Genomic DNA, 26,971 nt, shown 5'->3' on the forward strand with positions numbered 1-26,971 from the left:
CTCCACCCTGATGACAGATATGCATTGAAATGAGATATGGCACCGTATCAGGATGATGCTGTTGGCTGCTGTAAATTTTTCTTCTTCCAGGCTGAAATGGATTTGACCTTGCACTCCTCCTTTCATGAAAAGTAAATCAGTGTCTGATACAAGGTTGCTGGCGCGTGGGTGAATTTACCACAAATATGAATTACATCAAAAAATAGATCCTTAATAGGCCCTTGGCTTCTTTATAAAAAAAAAAAAAGCATCCAAACCTTCCCATCTTTCCTGCAGCCTCTGACCCCCCCCCCCCCATCCACATTCCATATATATAATCCTCTCGACTGGAGAGCAGGAGACCCGGTGGCTCCTGGGCGAAAGGCAGGACGAGAAGTAAATTAAGGAGGAGAGAGGGCTCGAGATGAGGGAAGGAATGAAAAGGAAGAGAGCGCAAACGCAAGGAGGGAAAGCATAGCGAGGGGCAGCTGAGTGCAAAGACAGCTTGGTGAAGAAACAGAAAAAACAATAACTTTAATTAGAAATCTATTTTTTATTTAGAAAAAAAATAATTAAGGACTATAAGGAAGAGAAGCATTAAGACAGAGACTTGACGAGCTGCTTTCTGACAGTAAGCCCCACGTCGTCTCGTGTCTGAGGAAGCATTTTGGAAATCTTCGGCGACGCAAAGCACCGAAGCCCATTTGAAGTCCTCGCATCCGTCGAGCCAGCCCTTCTCTTCTAATATTAAATCCCCAACATGAATAAAACCAAATCACAAACTTTAACAAAACACAGAAATCCATCGCTTAACCTCTCCTGGTATTTCAGAGTATAAAAAAGGAGAAAAACAAACTCAGCCCTCCAGTTTTCATTTTCACGTCAAGAACTGAGGAGTCCGGGTTTTTGCATTTGGTGGCTGCAGCCTTGAATAACGGGCGCTCTTCACCTGACTTTGGGCTGGTCTTGTAAAAGTCAGAGTCTCATCGGTGCCGCTGGCAGTAAGGACAGGGTGATAACTCATTTCCAGACAGAGCCTGAGGTAGCCGAGGTGAGCGGCAGCGAACTGCGGCAGGAGCCGAGAGATTCAAACAAGTCCTGAATCAGAGAGAGTCCGCTTAGCTCCTGAAGCCAAAGTGACTGAGCGGCCCACCGACGATGAAGATGTAACTTTCTGGCCAAGCGAGAACTAATAAACTTCAAACAAAGGGCTAATAATAGGTCTAACCCTACCGCTAACATTAACCTCGACAGACATCATTCACAAAGATATTTTTTTACCAGCTTGGCCAAAAGGTGAGAACGTCTGCGGTGAAAAACATCATGAATAGCAAGTATAAAATCAGTGTAAAGGCATTAATGAACTATCATCGGTTTATTGCTTTTGTAGTGAAGTGAGTCTTAAAAAGAAAGAACATGTGTGTATGGCTTTCCCCAGTGCTTCTTGGTCAGTGTATGAAGTGTTCTTATGAGTGTATCTGCGCACACCCTTGTGTGTACATGCGGCGTACTGTTCAGGGGACCACGGTGTAGGGTTGATAGGGCAGCATCTTTTGTCGTTCATTGATCGCGTAAATCCACGCCGGTTTGACGAAGTTCAGGTTGCTGTTCTCCATCAGCGCCTGTAATAGAAGTGAGAGTGAAAGCGAGAGGCGAGCAGAGGTCATGAAGTGCTCTTGTTGCATTACAGACAGACAGATGGGATGAGGTATAAAGCCTGGGGAAAACAAATGCATAACTAAAACCGCTAATTCAGATGCTAACATGGCCCTGAAATGGCTGAAAGCCGATTCTGGCCCACAGAATGAAACAGATTCTAAAGGCACTCGGTGTGAACAATGCTGCCTTTTCACTGGATTGTATTTGATGATACCTTGCAAAGAGATAAGTGCTGAGTGCTTAAAAGAAAATGGCTCAGAAGTCTCTGTGCTGGTGGTGTTCAAAGGACGTGTTTCCCCCTGTTTGACTTTTTGCAGTGTGCACTTTGTATAATTGAGCATCAACTTTTTTTGATGCAATTACGTCCACAAAGTTGTCCGTCTGCGGGAGCTAAAAATAAAAGCATGCATGCGCACATGCTCAAATCCACATACATGTGAACCTTCAGCGTTTTTAAGCTTGTGTTAAGCTTCGCTATTTGGCTGCCAGAGAAATGCAACACCAAAGGGAGAAAGAAGAGAGGATTCTGCTCACCTCCTCGAAGGAGTCGTGCCAACCTTCACTGGTCACCACGAACTGCACCTTCTCGGTCATGTAGTCCTCAATCGCTCTACAGCAGAGACAGTGTTGTGTTTTTATACGCTTGCCTGCAGGGAACTGCTTTTAATGCTACATCTTTTTTCAGCACCAAGTTTCAGTAGGTTGCTTCTAGAAATCTTTCTCACCCGTTAAAGGCGACGATGTATCGCAGCAGTAGGCGCCTCTCGTTGTTCGGGAATTTGCCGTAGAGGAAAAAGTGCTTTCCGCTCAGGAAGTCTGCAAGAAATCAGGAAATGGGAAGAGGCAGAAAGGTCGGTGAATGGCTGCACAAACTTTAGGAGGAGTAATTTTAGGTGTTTTTGACAAAGGGGAGAAAGGAGCAAAGCGCTAAAGAAAACAGAGGTAAACAGCACACACTTTGACGTTGGTGTGTGGCGATCATGAAGGCAGAAATCCGTCCAATTCAGTGTTTGTAAGAGGGGAGGAAGGCAGGGCATCCGTCCCTGTGACAGGACCAGGAACTGATAAAAGAGGCGCGAGGACACGGAGGTAAGAGCAAAGAGAGACATACCTGGAAGCTCAGGGATGGGATGGTCCTGCTCAGCCTCGGCGTCTGTGTTTTCATCCGTCGACCCCCCGTATGGATCCTCCTCTTTCACCACCTTCCCTCCTGCTCCCGCCTTCTTCTGTCTGCTCTCGTTCTCCACCCTGTTGCAAAGACAGCAGAAAGGTCTCGCTGTGTGTCTTTTATGCTACATGGCTCCATGTCTGCCTCTCAGAAGAAGAAACCGATGAGCAGGGATGTTTACCGTCTTGGAGCTGATGAGTCGCTGTTAAAGGAAGACTTAAAGCTAACTCTACTGCACTGTTCTAAGTCACTCCATCATAGCTTACTATAAGCGGGTGCGGTTATTAGAGAAAATGATTCAGTTACGCTGATGACAGTATGAAAACACCCTGAACGATCGGCCCCTCTGCGATTTAGTGATGAGCTTCAAAGTTTGATCGTCGCTTTTGCATCAGTGGACTTTTTCAGGGATTAGTTTAAATGGCTTAAAGCCGTATTAATTGATTTGAACAAGTTGTTTACAACACAGACATATTAGCACCTTACAATAAACTCGCTGTGGCGACTGGGTTTGCAAACTGTTGCCTTTTCACACACGGAGCAACAATGGCATAGATTCAGGCTCATGTTTGTGACCATCTGATGACTGCAGGTCCAGTATTCACTCTTCTTTCAGAGGGAAATATCTGGCTCCTTATCTCTAAATGTTTCACAATGTTCTCCAGCTAGGTGCTAACTTTGTCTGCAGTTTGGTGCTGCGCAGGGAGCATACACTTATTTTTCAGAGCTTTTTTTCTGGAAACAATGCTGACTGATTGAGGAGGCGAGTTAACCGAAACAGTAAAGCTGCAGGTTGTGAAAAACTAAACAATAAGCTGAAGGACGCTCGAATGTTCTATAGAGCTAAAGGGGACGGCAGAGTCAGGCGATAATTTCCTATAGGTTTTTCACAACAGGTGACATTTCTCTCTTTAACTACAGCCTATTCACGCTATTGTGTGATTACTGTGCAATTATCAACAGTCGACTCAAGTCTGAGTGGAATAACTGATTTTAGGCAGAACTATTGGAGGAACAAGAGAGCAGAGACGGAGTCGACGACCATGACGACACGCAAGAACAAACTCGTCCACATCGATAACACAATCGGGTTCATCAACATTACTTGTGTTGTTTACCTCTGCAGCTCGTCCTCCGTGTCCACGGCAGATTCATCATCATCACCTCCTGTGAAACCAAGGGTTCATTCGTCAATGTGGGAAAATTTGCCTAAAAAGACATTTAATGCTAGAAAAGTATGTAAGTAAGTGTGAAAAGCTTCATATATTTCCTGTTTACTATATTTGTTCACTGACAACACAAGGTTGTTGCAATATCCTGATACCTTAAATTACCATCACTGCACTCTGGCCCTAATTTTAAAACTAATTAACATGAACAATGTCAAAGGACTGAATCTGCTTTACATTGCTGGTCACTTCAGGACGAGTTTAATCTTGCTGCGATGAATGTAACCTGGTTGGTAACACTTTGCATTAGCACACAATCAGGTGCTGTTGAGGGCGAACGGAGAAGAAGCTCTAGTTAAAATTCCGTCTCCCTGTATGTGTTTGGCGGCTCAGTGTTTGTTGTGTCTCCTCGCTGATGCACCCCGGCACTTTACTTCTGGCCTCGCATTAACATAGAAATGAGAATCATGCGCAAGTCCCTTCACAGTGATCACGCCCTGCCTCCATTCTAGCTTCTCGCTCACAGCGCGTCGTTCGTCTTGTCCTTTTCACGGTGGCGCCGTCAACTCATCCATTTCCAAGTGCTTCATAAAGGTGATCCCTTTTGTCTAATCCCTAGGCTCTTGCACGCCCCCCTCGCCCCTCTCAATTCATTCAGAGCTCTTCAGATCCTGTGCTACCCTCCCTCCCTCTTTACCTATTTAAGCAAATGGAATGAATTACTTCTCATGAGTCACAGCTAATTACAATTCAGCTCATGGATCTTTGTAGAACATATAAGTAGGTAAATAGATATATTTTTACATTTAATTATCACATATGCTTCATTTAACTGGGTTAATAGTACTAAACCCAGATTGCCAGACACAAATAAAAGAGGAATTCATATAAACAATCAGAGAGGTTTCCTGCAACAGACAGCATTCAACAGTTAAGATGCTCTTACTTATTAATCTGTTGCCCCAATTGACACATTTAATCCTGAACACTAAGAGGCTACAGTCATGCTAGCAGCTCCGCAAGGTTGTCGGGGCGGTGCTTTGAGCTTTGAGCTACATGCTAACAGCAGCATGCTAACATACGACTGTATTAAGACACCGAAGTTAAGCAGGTTTGATGATTACCATGTTTACCATAAGAGATTAGCGTGTGGCGTGTACTAGCATCAGACACAGTGAATTTTGACCTGCTGGTGGAGCTAGAAGAAAAGTGAGGGCATCATCTAAGACTTCATTCTGTGGGAACATGAATGTCTCCTCCAAATTTCATGCCAATCCATCCAATAACTCTGGAGTTAAACACTGAAGCAAAACAATGTCAGGAAAAGTCAAGATCTTTGTCAGGACGCCACATATTTCTGCACAAAATGCTGCAGAAATTCGTCCAATAACTGTTGAAAATGACAGAGTGTCTCTGCTACACGTAAAAGAAGCACCCAGTGGTGTGGCCAGTATGGCAAGATTATATTATTGCACAAACAGAAATCATTCTGTGGAAATGTTATGTAGAATTTTCAATGTGTTTCTTATAGCTTGTTTCCTCCCTGTCTCTAGCCGGCTTTGTTGGTCTGGACTTCATTTGTTTGTACAGACTGTAACTTTGGCTATTATTGGTGTACCAGCTTTTATTTGAAAGTTTATGGTACATCACCCAAAGTGTTACCTTTAAACTCAACAGCACTTTTATGTGAGTTCAAAAAGACACTGAAATAAATAAGCTGGCCTCCAGGACTTGGAAGAAAATGCTTGTTTCAACCTTCAACACACAGCTGAATTTAATCCTCTTTTGTTTGTTCTTTTTCATTGACACTGTATCTGAACTGTGCCTCTATGTTCTTGGCTGTCATTCTTCCATTTCCTCTATTTCACCTTTTCAACAGGCCAACTGCCCACTTCTTCCCCTATCAGTTCACCCTGTCTCAGCTGAACTTCAGCTAGAAGTCAACTGGAAAACACAATTTAAGACTTTAATTTTAAAAGACTCTTGTAGCCACTTTTCAGAGCAATAATGTGTTTCCTCTTTTGTCATGACGTGACATTTTCTGTTGTACACAACAAAGGAAAGAGAAGTGCTGAGTCATTGAAGTGGCGAGGCTGATGTATGAATCTTAAATAAAACATCAGATAAAGTTACATTCTCTCACAGCGGGGCTTCAAGGTATTAAAGTAATTTGATGCAAACCTGGTTCATCCACATCAGTGGAGCCAGCATACTCATCATCTTCATCCCTCTTTTCGGGTGTCTTTCTTGGGGTTACTTGTCTCTCCTGCTTCTGTGGAGTCTGTATGAAGAGCACGGACGGAGCGTTAAAACTGACAAAACTGGAAAAAGGATTCTCCGTTAGATCGTTTTCTACAGGCTCGCCAATTTACCTTTGCGTTAATTTCCTCTTCACTCTCGTCGTCCACTTCCATTTCGCTCTCCGAGCTCGACTCTGCACCATCCATTAAATAACTGGAGGAAGACAAAACAGGGGTAAACAAAATATGTCAGGATGATTAAAGGCCAGAGGGGGGAAAAAATGCAAGCACAACATATCTTGCTCCCAATCAGCTTTGCTTGTTCAATGTTTCAAACCGCAGTGGGATTTTGTCAGGTAATAGCGGAACGAAAGCAAGGTTCAGAGAGAAGGGCATATTTTTCACCAGACAGTCAATTTCTTGATGTTTAAAACATTACCACTGCCAGTATATTAAGTACTTTAAAGTTTGCATGCTGGGAGACAAGTCTCATCTGCTGCTCCAGAGGAACCCAGTCATAAATCAGGCTTGTTCCAGTACTAACCCAGCACCTTTTTCTTGTTTCACTCTGTTGAGAGGCTCATCAGAAGCTTTTAGGCAAACTGAGTGCTGCATGCCTGCCCCTACTACCAATAGCCTTTGTAGCAAAGTGCAACAATGGTGGTACAGGAGGATGTAAGTATGATTCCAACGTCCAGTGAGAAACATGTCGTCTTCACTTAGAGACTATTTTTTACAGAATACAGACGACTGATAGAGAGCTTCATCACATGGTGCAACAACAATCACCTGAAGCACAATATCAGCAGAACCAATGAGCTTGTGGTGAATTACAAAGCTTCAAATTCGAATGTTGCTGCAAAGAAGCGGCAAATTGGAAAATGTGGATGCTTCACACACATCTTCAAGCCAGCAGCAAAGAAGATCTTTACAATCAGCACAGCTTCAAGGTGGATGCCCAAGATCACTGCCACCAGTTCAGTATCTGACCAAATCTGACTGAAATATGGTCACAACTTGCCTTCTGTTCCTGAGTTATGGTGCTGAATAATGACCAGAAAAGAGTTTCTGCAGAACATTATAATGTGACGGTGAAGCTGACCTTTGACCTTTTAGATATAAAATGTCATCACTTCTTCATTTTATCCTATGAGACATTTGTGTGAAAGTTTGTCATAATTAACATATGAATTGTTGAGTTTTGGTAAAAAAAAAAAAAAGGGGCCTCATCCTTGAGAAAGATTGGAAAGAAATTCTCTCAAGGCATTCCTGAGATATGGCGTTCACGAGAATGGGACATACAAACACATAATGCCTCCAACCTTAGCTGTCGCCGGCCAAATGAAAGCCTGACTGCAAACAGATGATTAAACAATCAAATAAAACAAAACCTTAAAAAACAAAACAGAAAAATAATGCATACAAGTTGTAGGGAGCATATTGTCCATCTGCGATGTGCTCTGCTCAGGCTGAGAGAGTGGGGAGGAATTTAAATCCAAATGCTGCAATAAATTCTGCAGTGAGTAAAAAACTGAGCTGATAAAGCAGAAAATGGATGGGCGAAACAGGAAGGACCAACTGGCAAACACTTCCTCCCACTCACACACACGCATACAGATAGAGAGGGTACAATGAGGATTTATCTCCCCACCCTCTTCATATACTCCCTCGAGCCACTATAGCGTCACCTGGACGTTATCATCTTGGAAGTACGAAGAGCAGAGTTGAAACACCAGCATGAAGGTGTAATCATTTCCGCTCACACTGTAGCGAGACATTTCACTGACCTATGCTTACTCGCTTCATGAAACTCAGAGCCCAGGAAATTGGAAAATGAAAAAGAACGCTGCCGACAAGGAGAGGGATGCACAATCTGACGGCGAGTGTCGTCGCCTGAAAAGCAGACCAGCAGACGATCCGCTCTGCTTACGCTGAACTATAGATACGTGGTTTGTCTGAGAGGGTAGAACCAGGTTATAATAGAGCTGAAACGCTTTAAATCATTCATAAACCCTTTATGTTATTTCAGATTTTGCATCATTTAACACAGCAAAGGATTAATCATTAATTGAGATTAATCAGTATCAGAAACAGTTGTTGGTTTGCAGGCGTAAATTAGATTTTGTCCATGACAGCGGCCATCAATGAGGTCATGTTAACAGGGTTCACAAAGCCATAAAAACCTCCTGCTGCTGTTTATGACTGGAGGTTAAATGTTATGAGGACCACAGCTGCTATTTGTGTCCTATTCAAATCCTCCACTCTGAAAGTAGCTCCACATATTTTTTGCTTCCTCTTGGTTTTTGATTACAACACAAAACCACACAGGACACAACAATAACACAACATAAATGCTTTATGTTGAGTGGGGCCAAAACTAATTACTTACTATTTACCTCATTAATCAACTGCTTCATCTACAAAACGTCAAAAATATCACAAGCTGCCAGAGTCCCCAGAGAAATGTTCGAATTGCTTGTTTTGCGTCACCAAAGGTTCAAAACCTGCAGCTATTCAATTTCTAATGACAAGCTGTGAGGCACACAGAGGCAGCAAATCCTCACTTTGAAAAGCTGGACTCAATCATCAACTTTGAAAATTGACAATTTTTCATCCACTAATTGTTTCAGCACTGGTCCATTTAAGTCAATCAGTCTATTATTTATTTCACAGACGTTCTAGGTTTCTACAAATCAGCTGAGGATCTAGCAGAAAGCAGAAAGAAAAAAACATGAACATTTTATTGGTTCTTGAACTTTACACTAACTCATTAAAAAAAAAAATGTTTGTTTACATGCTCTTTTTATTACTGATGAGAGATTCTAGAGCTGAATTGAATAATGGATCAAAGAAAAGCAGCAGCAGCTATTCTGATGGGAAGTTGAACGTTTGTTTTGCATCATTCTTCATTTAATATCTTTGGGTTTTCATCTTTTGGTCAGGATGGACTTTTTTTCTTAATTTTCTCACATATTACGGCCAAATTCAGAAATCACCGGCAGATGAATCAATAATGAAAATACTTGTTGCATTGCAACACTTTGGGCTCTGCACACTTCAGGTTGTAGTGAAAATGAAAATTTTTAGGCGTTTGTCAGTGATTTAGTTCGATCTGCCCGGGATTAATCACAGTGCACTTGTGCTGACATTTTGGCTCCAGTATGCAAACTATTTTCTAATTCCTCTTGGGATGTTGCAGCAGAGCCACGGTTTTAATGAGAAATTTGTTTACTTATTCAGATCTATTGTGATGGGATGCTGTAGAGCTGCTTGAGTGCTTTCTGCTCTCGTCTCTTTCTGTGTATCTCTGGATCCTCGCTGATTGGATAATGACTATGGACAAAACATTTCTGGGCTGCGTAGCTGATCTCTCTCTAGTATGCACGCCACGCAGCACATATGCACGTCAGGAGCTGAATGCATCTGTGCATTTGCCCCTGGATGCTCAGCGGCAGAGTGTTTGTGTGCATGATGGAGCAACAGTTTGAGAGTGCGAGTGTGTGTATTTGTTTGGGTACTTGTCATCATCAAAGTAAGTGGTCCCTTTAATTACCCATAGCAGATGCAGCTTTTAAATAAAGGATACATCATCAAAGCTGCACACTCGACACGCTGCACAATAGCGGTGCTGGGCAGGGGAATGGATTATTCTGACAACAAGAGAGGGGGAAGCAGAGGGGAGGAGGATGGGGGTGAGAGATCTTCAGCACCATCAGAAACTGACTGAGGAAGCAGAGCATGAGGGAGAATGACGACACAGGCCGCTGCGAACTTCGTTTTAATGCACTTTTTGAGAACCGTAAAGGAGGGAAAGCACTCGTGTGCCACCAGCGGTGTTTCTTCAAAAAGCTTTCCACATTACGCTCTCCCTCAGGCTGTTTGCATGGCTCATAGGCTACACTGTGGCTGTCAAGAATAATCCCATCAAAATGTAACTCTGATCGCTTCCATTGCTGCCTTTAACGACTAACATGAGCAAAAAAATTGATTCTGTGCACTGGGTCTTATCACCAGATTTATCCTGCAGAAACTGGATGGCAATTATCTCTTTGAGATGAGTCAGTCAAGACACACTAATAACAGGTCTGTGACAGTTATGGCAGTGTACTGACTTTTTTTTTTTCCCCATTATCGATTAATGTCAGATAATGTCTTATCTGATTATATCAACTGAAAAAAAAGGTGATGTCCATGGTGACAAATTAAAATTCCTTCTTTTGTCCAACTAACAGTCCAAAACACAAATATATATGATTAACTACATGAGACGAAAGCTCACTTTTGAGAAGCTGGAATCAGCGACTGAAACATTGATCGACTATCAAAATAGTTGCCCGACTTATCAACTAATCAACCAGTCGCTTCACTTCTAAACTCATGTCTCAAGCTACAAAGTGATGAGATATATTTGCGAGATTAAGACCACCAACATAAGACCCTTTCAGAGTGAAAATAAGCTGTTATTTTCAGTGTTTCTGGAAAAGCCACAGTGGCAATCTGACTGGTTTGGATGTGGTTCAGAGCACAAAGAGATAAAAAAAAAAACGCTTGGAAAAATCACAGTCAGACTATTCAAGTCCATTAAAAAACTTTACATACAGCATGTGAGCAATAAAGATGATGACAAGCATATTTGAACTACGCAGTGGAATATTTGGACTGTATAAAAATAGGCTGTGGCTGTGTCATCATTTCTAATAAACAAAGCTAATGAGAAATCTGCTTCAAGGTTTCAAGGTGTTTGACTATTTGGAAGCAGGGCGAACCCTCCTCCAGGCCTGATGGCCATCATCAATCAGACATGCAGGTACAGTCATGCACCTACAAGACAAGCTTTGAAATCCTTCACTGATGCCGCCTGTGAGAGAACTGTGAGCGCTCTTCGTCCTTGGTGTCATTACTCTCCAAATCACCAGGGTAAGAAGAAGTCACTGTTACTGTTACTGACGTCCTGTGTGCGCCGAAGGGCGTCGGAGAGACACTGATTTTTAACGCAGAGTTTCTCATACATTCACATATTTGTAGCAGCTGATCAATATATCAACATTTGGAACTACGGCGCCGCTCTCGCTGTCTCACAAACACATGGTATGACTGTTTGTGTGTGTGTGTGTGTGTGTGTGTGTGTGTGGAAGGGAAGGAAAAAGCAACGTGAGCAGATTAAAGTAGCTTGTGACCAATCGCGAAAAAAAAGGTGAATAGCATCATATTAAAATGGGGAAATCAGAAATAATCTAGTAGAAATAGATTAGATAGATGATTATAACACAGCACAGCCCACACAATCTTGCACGATCTTGAGCCAGTTGCCTATTTGTCAATCACATAAAACGCATGCTCTCTCTGAGTAAACGTCACAACTGAGAAGAACTCATAACAACCCATGCCTCTGCAGGCATAAAGTTAGCGTAGCAAGCTAAGGCCACAGTATGCTACAGCCTGTTGCCGTCTCACTGTCTGACCAATCTAAAATCGCTCTGTGTTGTAGAGCTACATCGATTAGTCACCCAAAACAATATTAATCAGCAACTATTTCATTTTTTTTCAAGCAAAAATGCCAAATATTTCATGGTTCAATATTTTCATATGAGAGTATTTGCTGCTTTCTCCAGTCTGACATGTTTGTAAATCGAATATTTTGGTTCTGGACTGTTGGTCAGACAAAACAAGACGTTTAATAATGTCACCGCAGGCTCTAGGAAAATGTGATCTTTATTTTTTCACTGTTTTCTGATGATCTGTAGACAAAATGATTAATGGAGAAAACAACTGGCAGATCAATCAATAAAGAAAATCGTGGGTTGCAGCCCTAATGTGGCTAATGGGAACAAACTGCTAATGAAAGGAGGAGCCCTGTGCTGCGTGTGCTCTGACGGGAGTCACAGCAACAGAAATGTGTTGTTACCAGGAGTGTGTTTTCATCGTGGTATGCAGTTAAAACTGTTATACCAGCACATCTCCAGAAGTTTTACTGATTCTATGTTTGAAAGTGGCTGAAGAACAAAATAAATGCCTGAAATTCTAGTCCATACTTTGACAGCTAATTCAACATCTAGCACTGCGCTAGTTCTGCTGACCCTACATTTCAATTGTCTGATTGTGACAGAAGCCTGAGACTTATGAGTTCAGTAACCTTGGATAACTGTGAGGGAGTCTGCTCGGATATAGATTCATCTTCCGGCCAGACAGACTCATAACTGAAGCAACAAGTGAACGAATTCCTTAAATAAAGACTCAAAGCTCCACACAGTACAACACCAGGACAGTACTATTGCAATTAATTTGGACCTTCCATTCCCCAAGACGAGTATTCTGCTCTACATTATTCAGTAGACACAGATTCATGTGGAGCGATGACAGCAGACCTTGATGTTGCAAAAGCTCCCCCTGTAATGAGGCATATAATTAGAGAGCTGCTAGAGCCGGCTGGGTCGAATTTGTGATCACAGCAGGCATCAGCTGCTCAAGGTTATAATGTTCTCTGTAACAAGTGGGCATCACTGCTGTGAGAGGTATATTTTTGGACGCTTCAATCAGTGTGAGTGCTGTGCACAGATTGTACTATGTAGAGGTACAGACATGGCTTAAGAGAAAGTATTAATCAGAGGTGGATTTATACATCGGACACATGCTCCACAGTAAAACCAGGCTGTCACCCTGCGGAAGTGCCCTTTAATAAGACACAGTCCCATCCAGCTGTTCCTGTGGCCGAGCCTGAGCTCAGGCCTTGCAGCAGGTCTGTATTTCACTTCACTTCAAGCATTATTACAGTATATAATTACATGACTATAAAATCACCACTATCCTCTAGTTTGTTTTGTATTTCAACGTCTCTTACCGTTTATGGGAGATCTTCTGTTTCCTCTTATGACAGTCAATCACCCATTCCTTGCGCACGATAATGCCCCCTGCTGATTTCACCTGGCTGTACTTGGGGGTGTTAGCAAAGGCACAGCTGGAGATTAATGGACCGAAAGACAGAGACAGACATAGACACACAGACACACACAGTTACATCACTGAAGAGAAGCTTACAAGGGCAATAGTCTGCTCTGACAGCAGAGATCAAGATGCAATCAAACTGAATTACTGAGAGTGCTAACAGGGCTGTTACACAATCCTGTAATCTGCTTCAATGATAAAAATCAGATAAAAGTGTCTCATAAAACAACATCTCTGAAAAAATTAAGGTCATCATTAGAAAAGCACGTTTGCACTTCATGTCAAAGAATCTGATTTGGCAATTTCATCATTTACTACGATCATCGTGAGATTTATTTGGTCCACGTCACACAAAGGTCCCAAAAACTTCCATCACACTTCAGCCATGGTTTCGATTTAAAGCAATTTATGAGATGCTGAGTGCAGCAATGAAATATCTGATTGTGTTTTTACTTTCTCTGTACAGCTGAGAATGTCTGTTCTATCCACTGTGATAAAGTTCTCATTCTGTTCTTTCTTAAATCTTATCTGCCAACATTCTGCAGTCTCACTGTGTATTGATCTTTCAGCTTATCTGCAGCTCTTTTGCATTTGCTCCCCATTTATCTCTCCAATTTCTCTTTACCGAGGCGTATTTCTGAGCTGTCCTTGCCACCAGAGGACTTAGTTTATTACTAAACTGACATGAACAATGTCCCCGCAGCAACAACTTTTTGACGAGGCAGCAATATAAAAGTCTTATTTTTTTACTGGCAAAGTAACAGTCAAATACACTAACTAAACAACTGTCAACAAGACTATATTGAATTTCAATGCATCTATGCACAAAGTCCGTCAGTCTATGTTGTGTGGACTACTTCATTCCCTTAAAAAAGCTGAACTTTTATTTAAAATATGTAACAATAAAATAGATGCTTGGTAGCATCTCTGTCACAATACTAATCTGTACAATAAGGCTGGAGGAAAATAGCAATGCATCCATATACTGTACGGTACTAAATGGTGAAGGACAGCGTAAGCATACAGTCTTCACACACTTCCTCCTGCTTGATACTTACATGAGGTGTGTGGAGTCGGGTGTCCAGTCAGGTCGGTATTTGGCTCCCATGTCCAGAGCCTTTTCCCTCAGCTCCCCTCTGAAGGGGTTTTGGAAGCCGCTGAGGACAAACACCACCCCCTCCATGATCCGGTTGAATGGGACCGACTGCACGGTCTGGGATTTAGCTTTCTGTGGTTTGGGCTTAGGTTCGGCTTTGGGTTGGCTCTCCCGTTTCTTCTCAGCAGACTTCTGTGCCGGGGAAGCTGGAGGGACAATTTGCGAAAGTCAAGAAAGTTTTCCAAACGAAGAAATAATCCGTAAGCTAAGTGACTTAAGTTGAGTGTTACCTTTGGCGGTGCTGGGGCTTGGCGTGCTGGCTGGGCTCGGCTTGTGTTTGGGGGTCGCAGCTTTGCCCTCAGGTGAACCAGCTGGGCTCATTTTCTTCGAGGGTGGAGGGCCAGGGGCAGACTGCCGTTCTTTGCTGAACTCAAATTTTCTTTTTGCTGGTGGCTATGAAGAAACAATTGAGGTACGTAACTAAAAAAACTGGCATTTTTAGTTCATGTTCTGCATTCATGTCTGCCCAGACTTAAAGAATATATGTGAAGACTTTGAAGGAATTCAATAAAATAGTAAGTTTCTTTTTTGGTGAAATTGAAGTTATCAGTATATTGACATGAATTATTCCATTGAGAAACATGCTGTCTTCACTTAGAGAATATTATACAGAGGAGTACAGAGGACTGATAGAGAGCTTCATCACATGGTGCAACAACAACCACCTGAAGCTCAATATCAGCACAACCATCAGCTTACGCTGGACTACAGAGCTTCAAAAATGGATGTCGCTGCAAAGAAGCTAGAAATTGTAAAAGGTGGACGCTTCACACACATCCACAAGCCGGCAGCACAGAAGATCTCCACAATCAGCACAGTTTGAAGGTGGACACCCAAGATCAGTTTCAACAATTCAGTATCTGACCAGATGTGAAATATGGTCACAATCGGCCTTCTGTTTCTGAGTTTTGGTGTTATGAATAATGTCCAGAAAAGAGTTTCTGCATAACACTATGATGTGACAGTGAAGCTGACCTTTGACCTTTTGGATATAAAATGGCATTGCTTCATCATTTCATCCAATGAGAATTTTTTGCGTAAAGTATTGTCATAATTAGCACATGTGGTCACAGTGACCTCAGACCACCAGATTCTAATCAGTTGATCTTTGAGTCTAAATGAATGTTCCCTCAAGGCTTTCCTGACATTTTGCACTCAAGAGAATGGGATGTAGGGACAGACAACCAGATAACATAATACCTTTTTCTGTTTGATTTATGTTTTGTTTCAAAAGTCAATGCGACATGCAGCTGATATTGACAGCAAAACCCCCCTGAGTGAGCGGCCCCTCCTGATTCCTTCTAAGAGTTACAGCGATCCATATTTATCTGAGCCAGGTAAAGCAATGTCTCCAGCAGTCGATGAAGGCTACACACAAGGCTAAACTACGCAACTATTCCAATCAATACACTGGATTTGACCAAATAAGTCATGTTTTTTGAAAAACAGAGGAACATAATTAGCCAACAAAAAAATAATGTGAGATATATGCTGTAAAATTACTACTTATAAAACAATCGTTATTTTACTACACTATTTATTCCTGCATTTTGCATTCTGGGACTTTCGGCTTGGGGTGAAATGAGCACAGAGAAATCTTCATGAAAATGTCTGAATAAATGTATTTTGCATCTGTGGAAAACAATTTTAACACATCAGCAAAATGTGACTTATGGGCAGAGGAAGTGTTCAATATATCTGACAGACTTCTTGAGTTATTACTGCACTGATAGTGAGACAATCATTTGGAAAATTAATTTGATGAAACTGTGACGCTAATATGAAGAGTGAAAATAAAAGCAAACTTTTAATTAGAGTTAATAGTCCTCTAGTTCATTTATCAGACACTATTTGGTTTTAAATCAAATTAACTTTCCCTGACAGAATGTGTTTCATTAAAACTCCAATAACTGTTTCATCCTCTATTTATACCACTAAGCCGTCCCGTTGTCTAAATAAATCAAAAACCCAGTGCTCGTTAAGGGGACAGCTGTGTGCTGGCTGTCCTTCAGTGACGAATATGATGGTGATGTTTAGTACCTGAGGTGAGGCAGAGCTGGAGGAGGAAGCCTGGCCTGACGACTGGGAGCTGCCACCAGCCTGCAGGGCAGCAGCAGCGTAGCTCAACTTCTGACTCTGAGGAGACACTGAGGAGAGAAAAGTGCAGAGAGTCCGTGAGGGAACAAAGTGGCTTGAAAATAATGAAATCATCTCTTCTCTCTCTTGGCACCCTTAAGTAGCTTTAAATAAAGCCTAATTAATGCCATTTGTAATTATAGAACATGATTAGCACTCTGTTGTTACAAGGACCTGGAAGAATTTAATTGGGCTTCTGCAGCTGGTAAATTTGAATAAATGGATTTACCTTTGAGTGAAGTGCTGGACTTTGCTGCATTGTCCCGACTGAAGAAGAGACTGCCGGGCTGAAGGCTGGACCCAGATGAAGGAGACTCATCCTTCACCCTGAACTGTCCCAGCTTTGTCAGTTTCTGACAGCAGAGAAAAAAGAATACAGAGTGACTGACAGCAGCACATTTAATCTTAATGCTTAACATGCTCAGGAACATTCTCATGGTATCAAATGAAAAGATTAAAAGAGCATCTACTGGCACACCCTAGAGTTGCGAGAGCAAAATGTGGCAGGACTTACCGGGGAGGTTGTTGGAGGAGGATCATTTTTGTCAGGCGGTGAATGAAACTTAACAAAGGCCAGTCCGTATGCTATGTTCTACAAAGCACACACAAGGTCATCTTCAGTTTCATTTCACAAGTACCAAGGGATAAATGCTTGTTGGCGTACACTTTCTTTATAGAAGGGAAACCTTTAATTCAGTAGTTAACTGGACACAACATGAACAGCACCTCGCATTAGTATTCATCCCCTTGAACTTTTCAACTTTTTTGTTATGTTACAAATGCAGATTAAACAGGACTTTAACGGGGCTGTATGTAATGGACCAACGCTAATTAGTCCACAATTTCGAAGTGGGAGGAAGGGGGGGTGTTGGTTTTCATAATTATTTACAAATAAAAACTGAAAAGTGTGGAGAGGATATGTATTCATCCCATTTGCTGTGAAATCCCTAATTAAGAGCAGGTGCACCAATTGCCTTCAGAAGTCACATAATTAGTTGAATAGAGTCCACCTGTGTGCAATTTAAACCCAATTTAAATACACCTGTTCCGTTAAGGCCTCAAAGTTTGTTAGAGAACATTACCAAACAAGCTACATGTTAAAAAAGAATATTCCAGCTCATAGAGCACCATTAAATCTACCATTAGAAAATAGAAAAAATATAGCCAAACAGCAAAGGCCATCCACCTAAACTGACATTAATCAGAGAGAACCAAAATGCTACGCTACACTGCACATCACCCTGAACACACCAGCCCCACAGTAAAAAACAGGGGTGGCAGCATCATGCTGTGGTGATGCTTTCATCAACAGGTATTGGGAAATACCCAAATGCCCCATACAGAGCAATTTATTCAATCAGTTTCAATCTCTAAGAGACTTAGGACTGGGGCCAAGGTTTACCTTCCAGCAGGTCAATGACCCACAGCATACAGCCACAGCTGGCTTAAGGCAAAGAATGTTACTGTCTTAGAATGAGCCAGTCAAAGCCCAAAGAATCTGTGGCGAGACTTGAAAACTGCTGTTCACAGATGACAGCTATCCAGTCTGACTGAGCTTGAGCTATTTTGTCAGGAAGAATGGAAAGAATAACAATTGTAGTCTGTAGATGCGCAAAGCTAGTAGAGATATACCGCAAAAGACCTGCTGCTGTAATTGTAAATAAAGCACTATGCATGTTGTATTAATCAAATGCTAAAGAGCTGAAAAAAAAAACAATTTGAATTCCAGGTTGTAACACTACAAAATGTGTAAAATGAAGTCCAAGGTGGGTAAATACTTATGCAAGGCACTGTACAAATATGCCTTGCATAAAAATAGCTCTTCACTGTGCCATGTATGTAACTGTACTGTAAGGTAACAGTGCTGTAAAAAATATCAAATAAATGCAAATGTTTCACACTCCTTCTATTTTGCATTGTTTGTTATAAATGACTAGGCGGTAACCTCACCTTGCTGTATGGCTGGCTACACACAATTTTCACTCTGTCCCACTTCTCCTGTGCTGTGCTCTTCTGCAGCTGGTTGGGCCCAAAGAAACGCACCCGGCTTGTGTTCGTGCCATTACGGCTCTCCGTGGGGGACATGAAGGAAGACGTAACCAAAAGAACCTAAAACACAGAGAGGAAGATTGAAAGAATAAGGGTTAAAAAATATTTAATAATTCTGATAATGAAGAGGTGATATTCTTTGTTATGTATTTGGTTTGCTAGAATACCTCATAGTCCTGATCTCTGACAGCTGAAGAATTCCCCACCAACACCTCGATGAAGGCTGACCCTTCATTTCCTATATCAATGCTGTGCACCTGCTCCTCCTTCTCGAACTTAGAGAAAAGTAGAACAGCACAAGTTAACAGAGCTTATACAAGAAACAAAGTCAAAAGATTAAAAGAATAGACACAAGAAGTTGGATATTTTATCTGCTAATTGACTGCTTATTAGAATGACAAGTACTTTAGTATTACGTTACTATTTAAAAAGAATCAAATAAAAAATAGTTAAGTAGTAGATTCTTTACAGATGAGTTTTTAAAGGTTATTTATGGTTTAAAAGCTGAAAAGCCAGTTACTCTTGGCTGTATAAACAACCATCAGGCAGAGGTCTAAGATCTGAAATGTAACCAAAAGACACATCTATTGTTAAAGCCTCAGAGGAGAGATGAAGACAGAGTTTTGCATGGTATGTTCTTATTTCACAGACCAAGATAAGAGCCTCGCAGTAGCAGCATTTTTAATAGCCTGGAGACGGGCAACTAAGCGTGTGTATGTATAATTAAGAAGGTCATAACTGTAAAACAATGCAGATGAGGGGGTTCTCAAAAGGACAAAATGTGATTTATCACCAGTTACAGAAAACATGACCGCACCACCTGAATCATTGGATAACAAACTTTACTTTTTCCTTTAGTGGATAAACAGTTAGTAACAGGGCAATTAGGGACATACAGAAAGATCTAAGATAAGATAAAATAAGACTTTATTAATGCCCAGCTGGGGAAATTCGGGTATCTCAGATTTAAATTAATCCAGTTGTAATAAGATGCAATACCCAGATCTGAGGGTCATTGTGTGATTTGGCTGAAATGAATTTAAGACTGCGTATCTACAATTGAAGTAAGCTCCACATCAATAGTGACTCGACAGCTCGTTGTGTGACCACTGCTGGCTAACATCTGTGGGAGTAAAAACATACCTGCAGAATGACTGACGTCTGTTTCTCCCCGGGTCTCGCTGCTTTCCACTTTCTGTAGGTGTCAGAGCTCAGCAGGTTGTCTGCCTTGTGGGTCTGTTTTGCATTATGACAACAAGTGAGTGGAAGCAAGGCTGTCATTTGGGTATCGTTAAATGCTTGAAAAAAAATAGATCTACAGCGCTTCCTGCCAAGAGATGAAGAAAATAACCTTCTAGACATTTTATCGTTTCAAAGCAAGTGGCAAATGAACTTACAGTGTCCTCGGTGCTGCATGATACGACGTGCTTGAGTTTGATTTCCGGCATGTTGTTGATTTCTCGACAGGTAAAAGACGGATTAATCAGCCAGTGTGACAGAAAATAACCTAACCGAGCACTTGCCTTGGCAGTAAGCGCTACCCTAGCCGGTTAACACAAAAAATAAAACAGAGTCTGTTCAGTGACAGTAAATTTAGCTTCGAAAAGTGGAGTAAATTCACTGTTACTAGTCAGCGTCAGACACACTATTGGCTAACGTGTTAGCATGCTAGCAAACAATAGGCAGAGTTTACTTTCCCTGATTAGCCAGGTGATTTTAACAAATCTCAAGGGCTGTTACGCATGAACTTTTGAAACTGTTATGTACTTGACACATAGCCGCTTACTTAGGAATTACAGTAAGTAACAGAAAAAACATATGAATGCCGTTAATTTTAAGCTAAATGTGTGTGGAAGCGAACTCATATTCCCACCAAAAGCCTGATGTGTGTCGTGATGTGATGCAATTTCCGGCTATGAGCATTTCCATCCAATGAGCGCATTCTTCTTCTTCTTTTAGTTTTGATTGGCGGCTGGCATCCTACTACTAGGCGCATTGCCGCCACCTACCGGACTGGAATTGGAACAGGAGGCTAAACCAAAGAAATGGGAGGGGGTAAACCAGGCATGTCCAAACTATTCCATAAAGGGCCGTGTGGCTGCAGGTTTTCGTTCCAACCAAGGAGGAGCACACCAGGCCAACCAATCAACATCAAGGGATCCCTTAGTTATCAGCTGAAGACTGAGATCATCTGATTAATTGATTCCAGCCTGGTGTGCTCCTCCTTGGTTGGAACGAAAACCTGCAGCCACACGGCCCTTTATGGAATAGTTTGGACATGCCTGGGGTAAACCCTCCAAACCCAATCTAGATCCTCTCAACTAAACCAATTTTCCTCAAATATCTTCGTACATGTTTATTAATATCATCTGATCTTTGTAACAGATTCCCTAGCGTGAATCCTACTTTCTCTTTCTCCAGGCCTGCTTTCAAACACTCTCCTCTCTCTTTCATACTCTTTGCATTCCATTAACATGTGTTGCACTGTCTCCTGCTTATTACAGCTTCTACAGTTACCTGTAGGGTGTTTACCAACTATTCTTAATGTGCTGTTCAGCCCTGTATGTATGAGCGCTTTCTCGTCTTCTTCTGCAATTAAATAATCGTAGCACCAGAGTTTTATCGCCACCAGTCGATCAAAATATGCACTCACTGTCAGCGAAACCAGTTTGTAGCATTCGGCAAAATTTCTTTAAATATCTAGGCAAACAACGATGTGTTTAAAAATGCAATACCAGGATTATATAAAAACAAAATACATCAATTCATTACAGTTTTTTTCAGGTGTTCCCCTTTCTTGTGAGAAACAGGCTTTGAAACATGGCATGTTTCCTTTTGCTCACACTGCTCAACATGACATTTGTCTATGTTAGTAAGAAACCTTTCAATAGACATTTTCAACCTCAGCAGGAAAAGCACAGGTGAGATTAATTACATTAATACTGACTCTGTGTCTTGCATTACTGTCTTGACTACATTTGTGAAAATTCAACACCGAGGGTCATTGTTTCCTAGTGACATTTATCAGCCAGGTCCTGCTGAGCAGTGGCGTGATGATGATGTAGGAAGAACTCACTACAGTAGTCTGTCAGTTCTACAAATCAGATAACACTACTGACCCCTTAGGGAGAAAGGCTCTTCCTCACTTACGTAATAAATGTTGAACATTGTATTACAGCCTGAGCTGCAGTCCCTCTCCAGAGGAACTTTAAAGACTGCCTGAGGATCACTTTGTGTTCGACATACTGCTGCAGCTGTTACCAGTGCGATTGGAGCAGTTGACTGGTGAGACTGCATGAAATCTGAAAGTCTGTGCTCTTGAGTTGTACAGTAGACACAAGATGAAAAGACAAAAAACCTCTTTTATCAAACCTTTTCATCTTTTATAGAAAAAAGAGCTCAGAGGTAGGTCACAGGCCAACACTCAGAGACATTCAAATTGTTCTTTGTGGAGATAATGAGAGATAGACAACCACAAGCTATTCAAGAGATCACATGGTTGTGAAATGCTGACATATAGATATGCATGTACAATATATACAAAAACTGAAAGTTGCATAAACCATGTGCTACCATCAGTATGACAGTGAATCTGGAGGGTAATGTGAGTTCAGTGTAGCAGGTGAATCATGTGACGTCTCCACAGTGAGCTCAGAGGATCTCCAAGTAAATGGCCGTCTCTGCGTCGGCCACAGCAGCACTCTGCGCCTCTCTCGTGCCCCTGACTCCCAAACCCGTTCGTCCGTCTGTTCCTCCACCCTCTCCTCCTCTTCTTCTCTCCCCACCTCTTCTGCCCATTGGGCGGATCTGAAAAAAAAGCGGACATTTTTTGCTAATCCTCGCATTTTGGAATTAGGGATTGTTGAGATTCTTCTCTCTGTTGCTGAAGACATAGCACTCAAAGACCAAGATAATCTCATACCTGCTTGGTATGGACAAAGAGAGGTGTGCAGTTCTGGTACACAAGCTGGTAGCTGCCGTTGCTGTAGATATGAGTCACTTCTGTGCAGTTAATGTAGAGCGGCATCTGGTCCTGATAAATTCCCAACCCTCCAGGGTACACGGCCGGGCGTCTACTCAGGACATCTCTGAGAAGAGCAGAACAGGGACGTGAACTGCACAATAAGTAAGTGTGACAACTTTAAGTGAATGTGTAAAGGGACGATTTGCTTCACGTACTTCCCAGCTCTCTTTCGGCAGCAGTAGAAAAAAAGAGGCAGAAGGAATATGATCAGGCAGATGGACACAGTAGGTATCACCAGCCACAGCAAATGTGTTGTCTCTGTGTATGGACAAAAAGAGCAGAGATAGATCAGCATATTATGCAAAACTATAATATAATAATCCAAAATTTCCCTCCCTGCCATTAACTCTAGGTCTTTCCGACATATTGCTTGTCACTCAAGCTTGATGTAATAGCTTCCCTTATATTTTCCAGTATAAGATCTGTAAAAGCTCTTTAAAATGTGACAAACTAAGAATATAAAGGAATATAAACTGGACTGCAGACACGAGAAAGAGGAGTTGAGCAAGTTTACAACAACATGAGGTTTTCTTTTCAGCATTTCTTAATTCAGTCTTCAGCTCATTCTCTTTAAGCTGCAGGCATATTGCACGGATGTTTCAGCACTAGCTCTACACCAGAGTGAAAAAAAAACAAGAGGCAGAGCTGTTGTCTTTGCTGGGCTGGAAAACAGAGCTTTGACCACACCTGCTCCCCCCTGCAGCAACATCAGGGAGTCATTTCCCAGCGCGTTGAAGGCAAAGCAGACCACCGTCTGAGGTCTCTCCATGCGGCCCCTCAGAGTCGCTGTTAGCTGGTCAGGCTCAGATGTTACCGACACGTTGTAATCACGAGGTGGAACCGTCCCATTCACGCTCCAGGTGACTGCTGCTTTGGGGTTGGAGTCGACCGAACAGCGACATAAAACCTCCAACTCCTCCATAACACAGGTGGAGGAAAGCCGGAGGATGACGGGTTTATCTGTAAGAGAGGAAGAGCACCCTCAATCTTTGAAATCCTTTAACTTACTACACTCAATACATTGTCTTTAAATTATACATTACTTTTTATTTATATAATATTGTAACTCTGTTTCACCATATTGTGCTTACTCTGTACATGTGGAAGCATTTCCATTTCTTTTGCGTGTGGAGCTTTTAATGATGCAAAAATTAGTATCTAAGGGATAAACAGTGTTCTGTATGAAAGACACTGTAAAGTCCTTTGATGCAAGCTTAGGATTTTGCACCGCAGAAATCAAAGTGATTTGTTTGAAATAAGGAATGAGCATTGTGAAAGATGAGGAAAGGATTTATATGACAGTAGCATTAAAAAGAAAAGGCTGACATTTTGGGAAATACGCTCATTTTTTGCATAGCGTTAGATGACAAGATCAACACCATTCTCGTGTCTGTAAGCAAAGTCGGGAAACAACAGTTAGCTTAGTGTAACACAAAGATTGGAAACAGGAGTAATAGTTAGCCTGGCATGATCCAAAGTGTACAAAAACACTTCAAAGTACCTTTATTGTTGTGTAATCTGAACATAGCATAAAACAACAGCTACAGCTTTTAGGGGTAGTTCTGTATCGTACTATTTCTTGACCAGGACCAGTAACTTCCTGCAGTGTTTGCTGGTTGCACAAAAAGCTAAGCTAGTCTTCTCAGAACACTTTGAGCCAGACCCGACAAGTCAGAGGTGAAACAAATGTGAAACTTTCAATTAGCAAGAGCAGTGAAATGCTTCTTTTTAGCCTCACAGTTACTCATTGACACCCTTGAAAACCAAGCATGTGCAGGTAAAGCTTATGTCCACACGTGTGTATGGCCATTGGAGAAAGGCCTATAAGAAGTAAAATTACACTGTATGTTCAGTGGAGTGGGCTTGGAGTCTCCTCGACCAATCAGGTTCTGTGCTGAGCAGCGGACCCTCATGTCGCGGGTCACGTTGAAGACCCGGACCGCGTGTGTGCGGTGGTGGAGGTGCACCGTGCGGCCGTGTTGGCTGTAGGACCAGCGGTACTCGGACACCGGCGGGTCTGCTTTACATGAGCAGACCAGCAAGGCGCTGCCCCCCTCCTGCACCATCAAGGACTGGACCTGAACCATCACATCCTTTGGTGAAACTACAGAGCATAAAAAAGAAAAAAAACGAAAAGGTTTTAGTAGAAACTGAGCAAAGAAACACAAAGATACGCTTGAAAATTCTTCTCACATGTCACATGCAGATCCTTCGAGGTGGCCAGCGCTCTGGCTCCTGGGTAGCTGACTTCGCACCTGAGCCTGGGTTTCACCTTGTGGGACACGGTGAAGGACAGAGGGGCCAGTAACATCAGCCTGTGGGGCTCTGGGCGGAGTGTCTGCACCCCTCCAGGCTCAGTGCTGTTCAGCTGGGCTCCTCGCTCCCAGCTCCACTGCAGGGCAGGAGGTCTGGAGGGGCAGTGATAGCTGACGGAGCAGTTCAGGGTGACCAGCTGCCCCTCCGTGGCTGCCAACACGCCGCTGATGACAGGAGGCTCGGGAGTGTCTGCCAGTGAAGGAAATCTTCATCATTACCACCTTTTATTACAGCCATTTCATTGCATCTGGACAAATGTGCTCATTTTTAGTCTGGCCACAATCAATATTTTGTTGACTATTGCTCATTCAATATAAAAAGTGTTTATTTGTATTTATTTATTGCAATGTTTGGCATGATGGTGACCTGAAGAAAGACATTTCTGCACATCTTACACTTCTGCACTTCAATATGCAATAGGAATGATTGACTTTATCTCAGCTTTTTGGGTTTTTGGATTTAATTAATCATGCATCAGAGATTCTCCACTGTGTGTTTGCAAGAATATGCTGCATTTCTGCTTCTATACAGCAATGATTTTTCTAAGTCTGGAGACCTGGATGTACATTATTTAGTTGTTAAATATCCAAAACTGCTTTTTTAAGAAAGACAGAGCAGCACAATGACTCCCCCTCTCACCCACAACATCCAGACTGAAGCTCCTCGGCTTCCCCCAAAGTAAGTCGTCCCCTCTCTTCAGAGCGATCTCAAACACCCGTGAGTCACCCTGGCTGACCCTTTCAATCTTCACTGAGCAGTCGCCATCCGCGATTCGCCCAAAGAGGGACGTCCGGCCCTGGAAATCCCTGCTCGCTTGATCTCTGTCCTCGCTGTTAAAGGCGGTGCTGCGGAGAGGGAAGAACTGGCCACCGCCTCTGAACCGCAGCCGGACGTCCACCCTCTCCTTCCTCCCTCTGAGAGGATGAGGAGGCAGAGGAGTGAAAGAGCAGGGAATCACCACACAGGAGCCTGCGAGAGCTTGGACACGGTCAGGGACTGAGGGCACAGGAGAGGCAGCCCAGATCCCCCTCCACAAGGCTGCTGCTGCGACACAGAACAGAACATGATTTACCAATACACAGATCTGACTATGCCTCCTTCTGGCTTCAGGGTTAAATCACAGGAGTCAGCAGGTCTATCATCAAGATATCCAGTCATATAATTGTGACGTTCATGTTCTATGTGCCTGATTTATTTCCTAGTTTTAACTTGACCTCTACAAAGCTAAAGACTATTTCTCAAGTGCACGGCCACTTGAAAAGTTTCTGTTCCAAGCTACAAAGCTCTCACGTCCAATTGTGCTGCAGACTTAATACTTTGAGATCTTCCTGAAAGCTAATCATAAAGAATACATTTGACATGAGGTTAGAACTGCTGTATTTCGCTGCACTGTCTGCAAATGCATGATATGACCCAGTAAATTTCGTAATAGACGTATATTTAGAAACAGGAAGAGGGCAGCTGCACTTTTGGCTCTGGAAAATCTACTACACTTGGTTTTTTACTCAGTGGCTACGATGTCGTGAATATTTTAAAATCACGATTATCTTGATTAGCTTGCATGTGTATTTTCACAGTCATCAACTTAATGGAAAAAAATAATAAATGAGCATATGCAATAATTTATTAAAGCAACAGAAAAAACCTTATTTGTGAATATAATGTAATCCTCCAAAACGGTATAATCTGCAGGAGACATTCGCACGACAAAATAACAATGTCTCCATCTCTTACAGTAATAGACTAATATGATAATAGTGAATTCAGGGATAACAAGTCATAATTAGATAAGTTAACATGACTGAATTTCGAATAATCTTGAAAGTCATTCAGAAATCTGAAGCTGGTGCATTTTTAAAAAATCATGAAGGATTAAATTACTCACCAAAAATCAGAGGACACACAAGAAAGACAGTGTCCACATGCATGACTGCACTCCTGCTCTGCCGGCACAGACAGAGGGAAGGATGAGCAGAGAGCAAAGAAGGGGAAGTTGGGGTGTTTCATTGTGCTCCTGGTGCCATGACTTCACTCTGATGCCTCCCATCATCTACGCTTATTACATTCATTGATTACATTCCCATTGGCTCAAAATGGAATTTGACAATCAGTAAGTGAAGGTGTACAACTTGA

General features: G+C 42.2%; 2 protein-coding genes across 3 annotated transcripts; both read right to left on the reverse strand.

Annotated features, from left to right (window-relative positions):
- Positions 1–327: 327 nt before the first annotated feature.
- Positions 328–20,386, reverse strand: xrcc1 (X-ray repair complementing defective repair in Chinese hamster cells 1). The gene is made up of 17 exons (XM_041942773.1): positions 19,896–20,386; positions 19,642–19,734; positions 18,666–18,773; positions 18,400–18,558; positions 16,964–17,041; positions 16,679–16,802; positions 16,354–16,460; positions 14,544–14,706; positions 14,216–14,459; positions 13,054–13,170; positions 6,348–6,429; positions 6,157–6,256; positions 3,925–3,973; positions 2,750–2,886; positions 2,364–2,454; positions 2,173–2,248; positions 328–1,601 (listed from the first exon to the last, which is right to left on the reverse strand). The coding sequence occupies exons 1-17, from the start codon at positions 19,944–19,946 to the stop codon at positions 1,494–1,496; spliced, it is 1,887 nt and encodes a 628-aa protein (XP_041798707.1). The 5' UTR covers positions 19,947–20,386; the 3' UTR covers positions 328–1,493.
- A 1,479-nt stretch (positions 20,387–21,865) lies between these two features.
- Positions 21,866–26,785, reverse strand: LOC121610932 (sialoadhesin). Of its 2 annotated transcripts, none has more exons than XM_041943261.1 (8): positions 26,724–26,785; positions 25,478–25,879; positions 24,716–25,027; positions 24,363–24,626; positions 23,210–23,482; positions 22,678–22,780; positions 22,421–22,586; positions 21,866–22,305 (listed from the first exon to the last, which is right to left on the reverse strand). In XM_041943261.1, the coding sequence occupies exons 1-8, from the start codon at positions 26,764–26,766 to the stop codon at positions 22,150–22,152; spliced, it is 1,719 nt and encodes a 572-aa protein (XP_041799195.1). In that variant the 5' UTR covers positions 26,767–26,785; the 3' UTR covers positions 21,866–22,149. The 2 variants fall into 2 exon arrangements, with proteins under 2 accessions (XP_041799195.1, XP_041799194.1); XM_041943260.1 differs by having other exon boundaries at positions 25,478–25,882; positions 26,724–26,776.
- Positions 26,786–26,971: the final 186 nt, after the last annotated feature.

Source organism: Chelmon rostratus, chromosome 8, assembly GCF_017976325.1.
Source record: "Chelmon rostratus isolate fCheRos1 chromosome 8, fCheRos1.pri, whole genome shotgun sequence".
NCBI classification, from domain to species: Eukaryota; Metazoa; Chordata; class Actinopteri; order Chaetodontiformes; family Chaetodontidae; genus Chelmon; species Chelmon rostratus.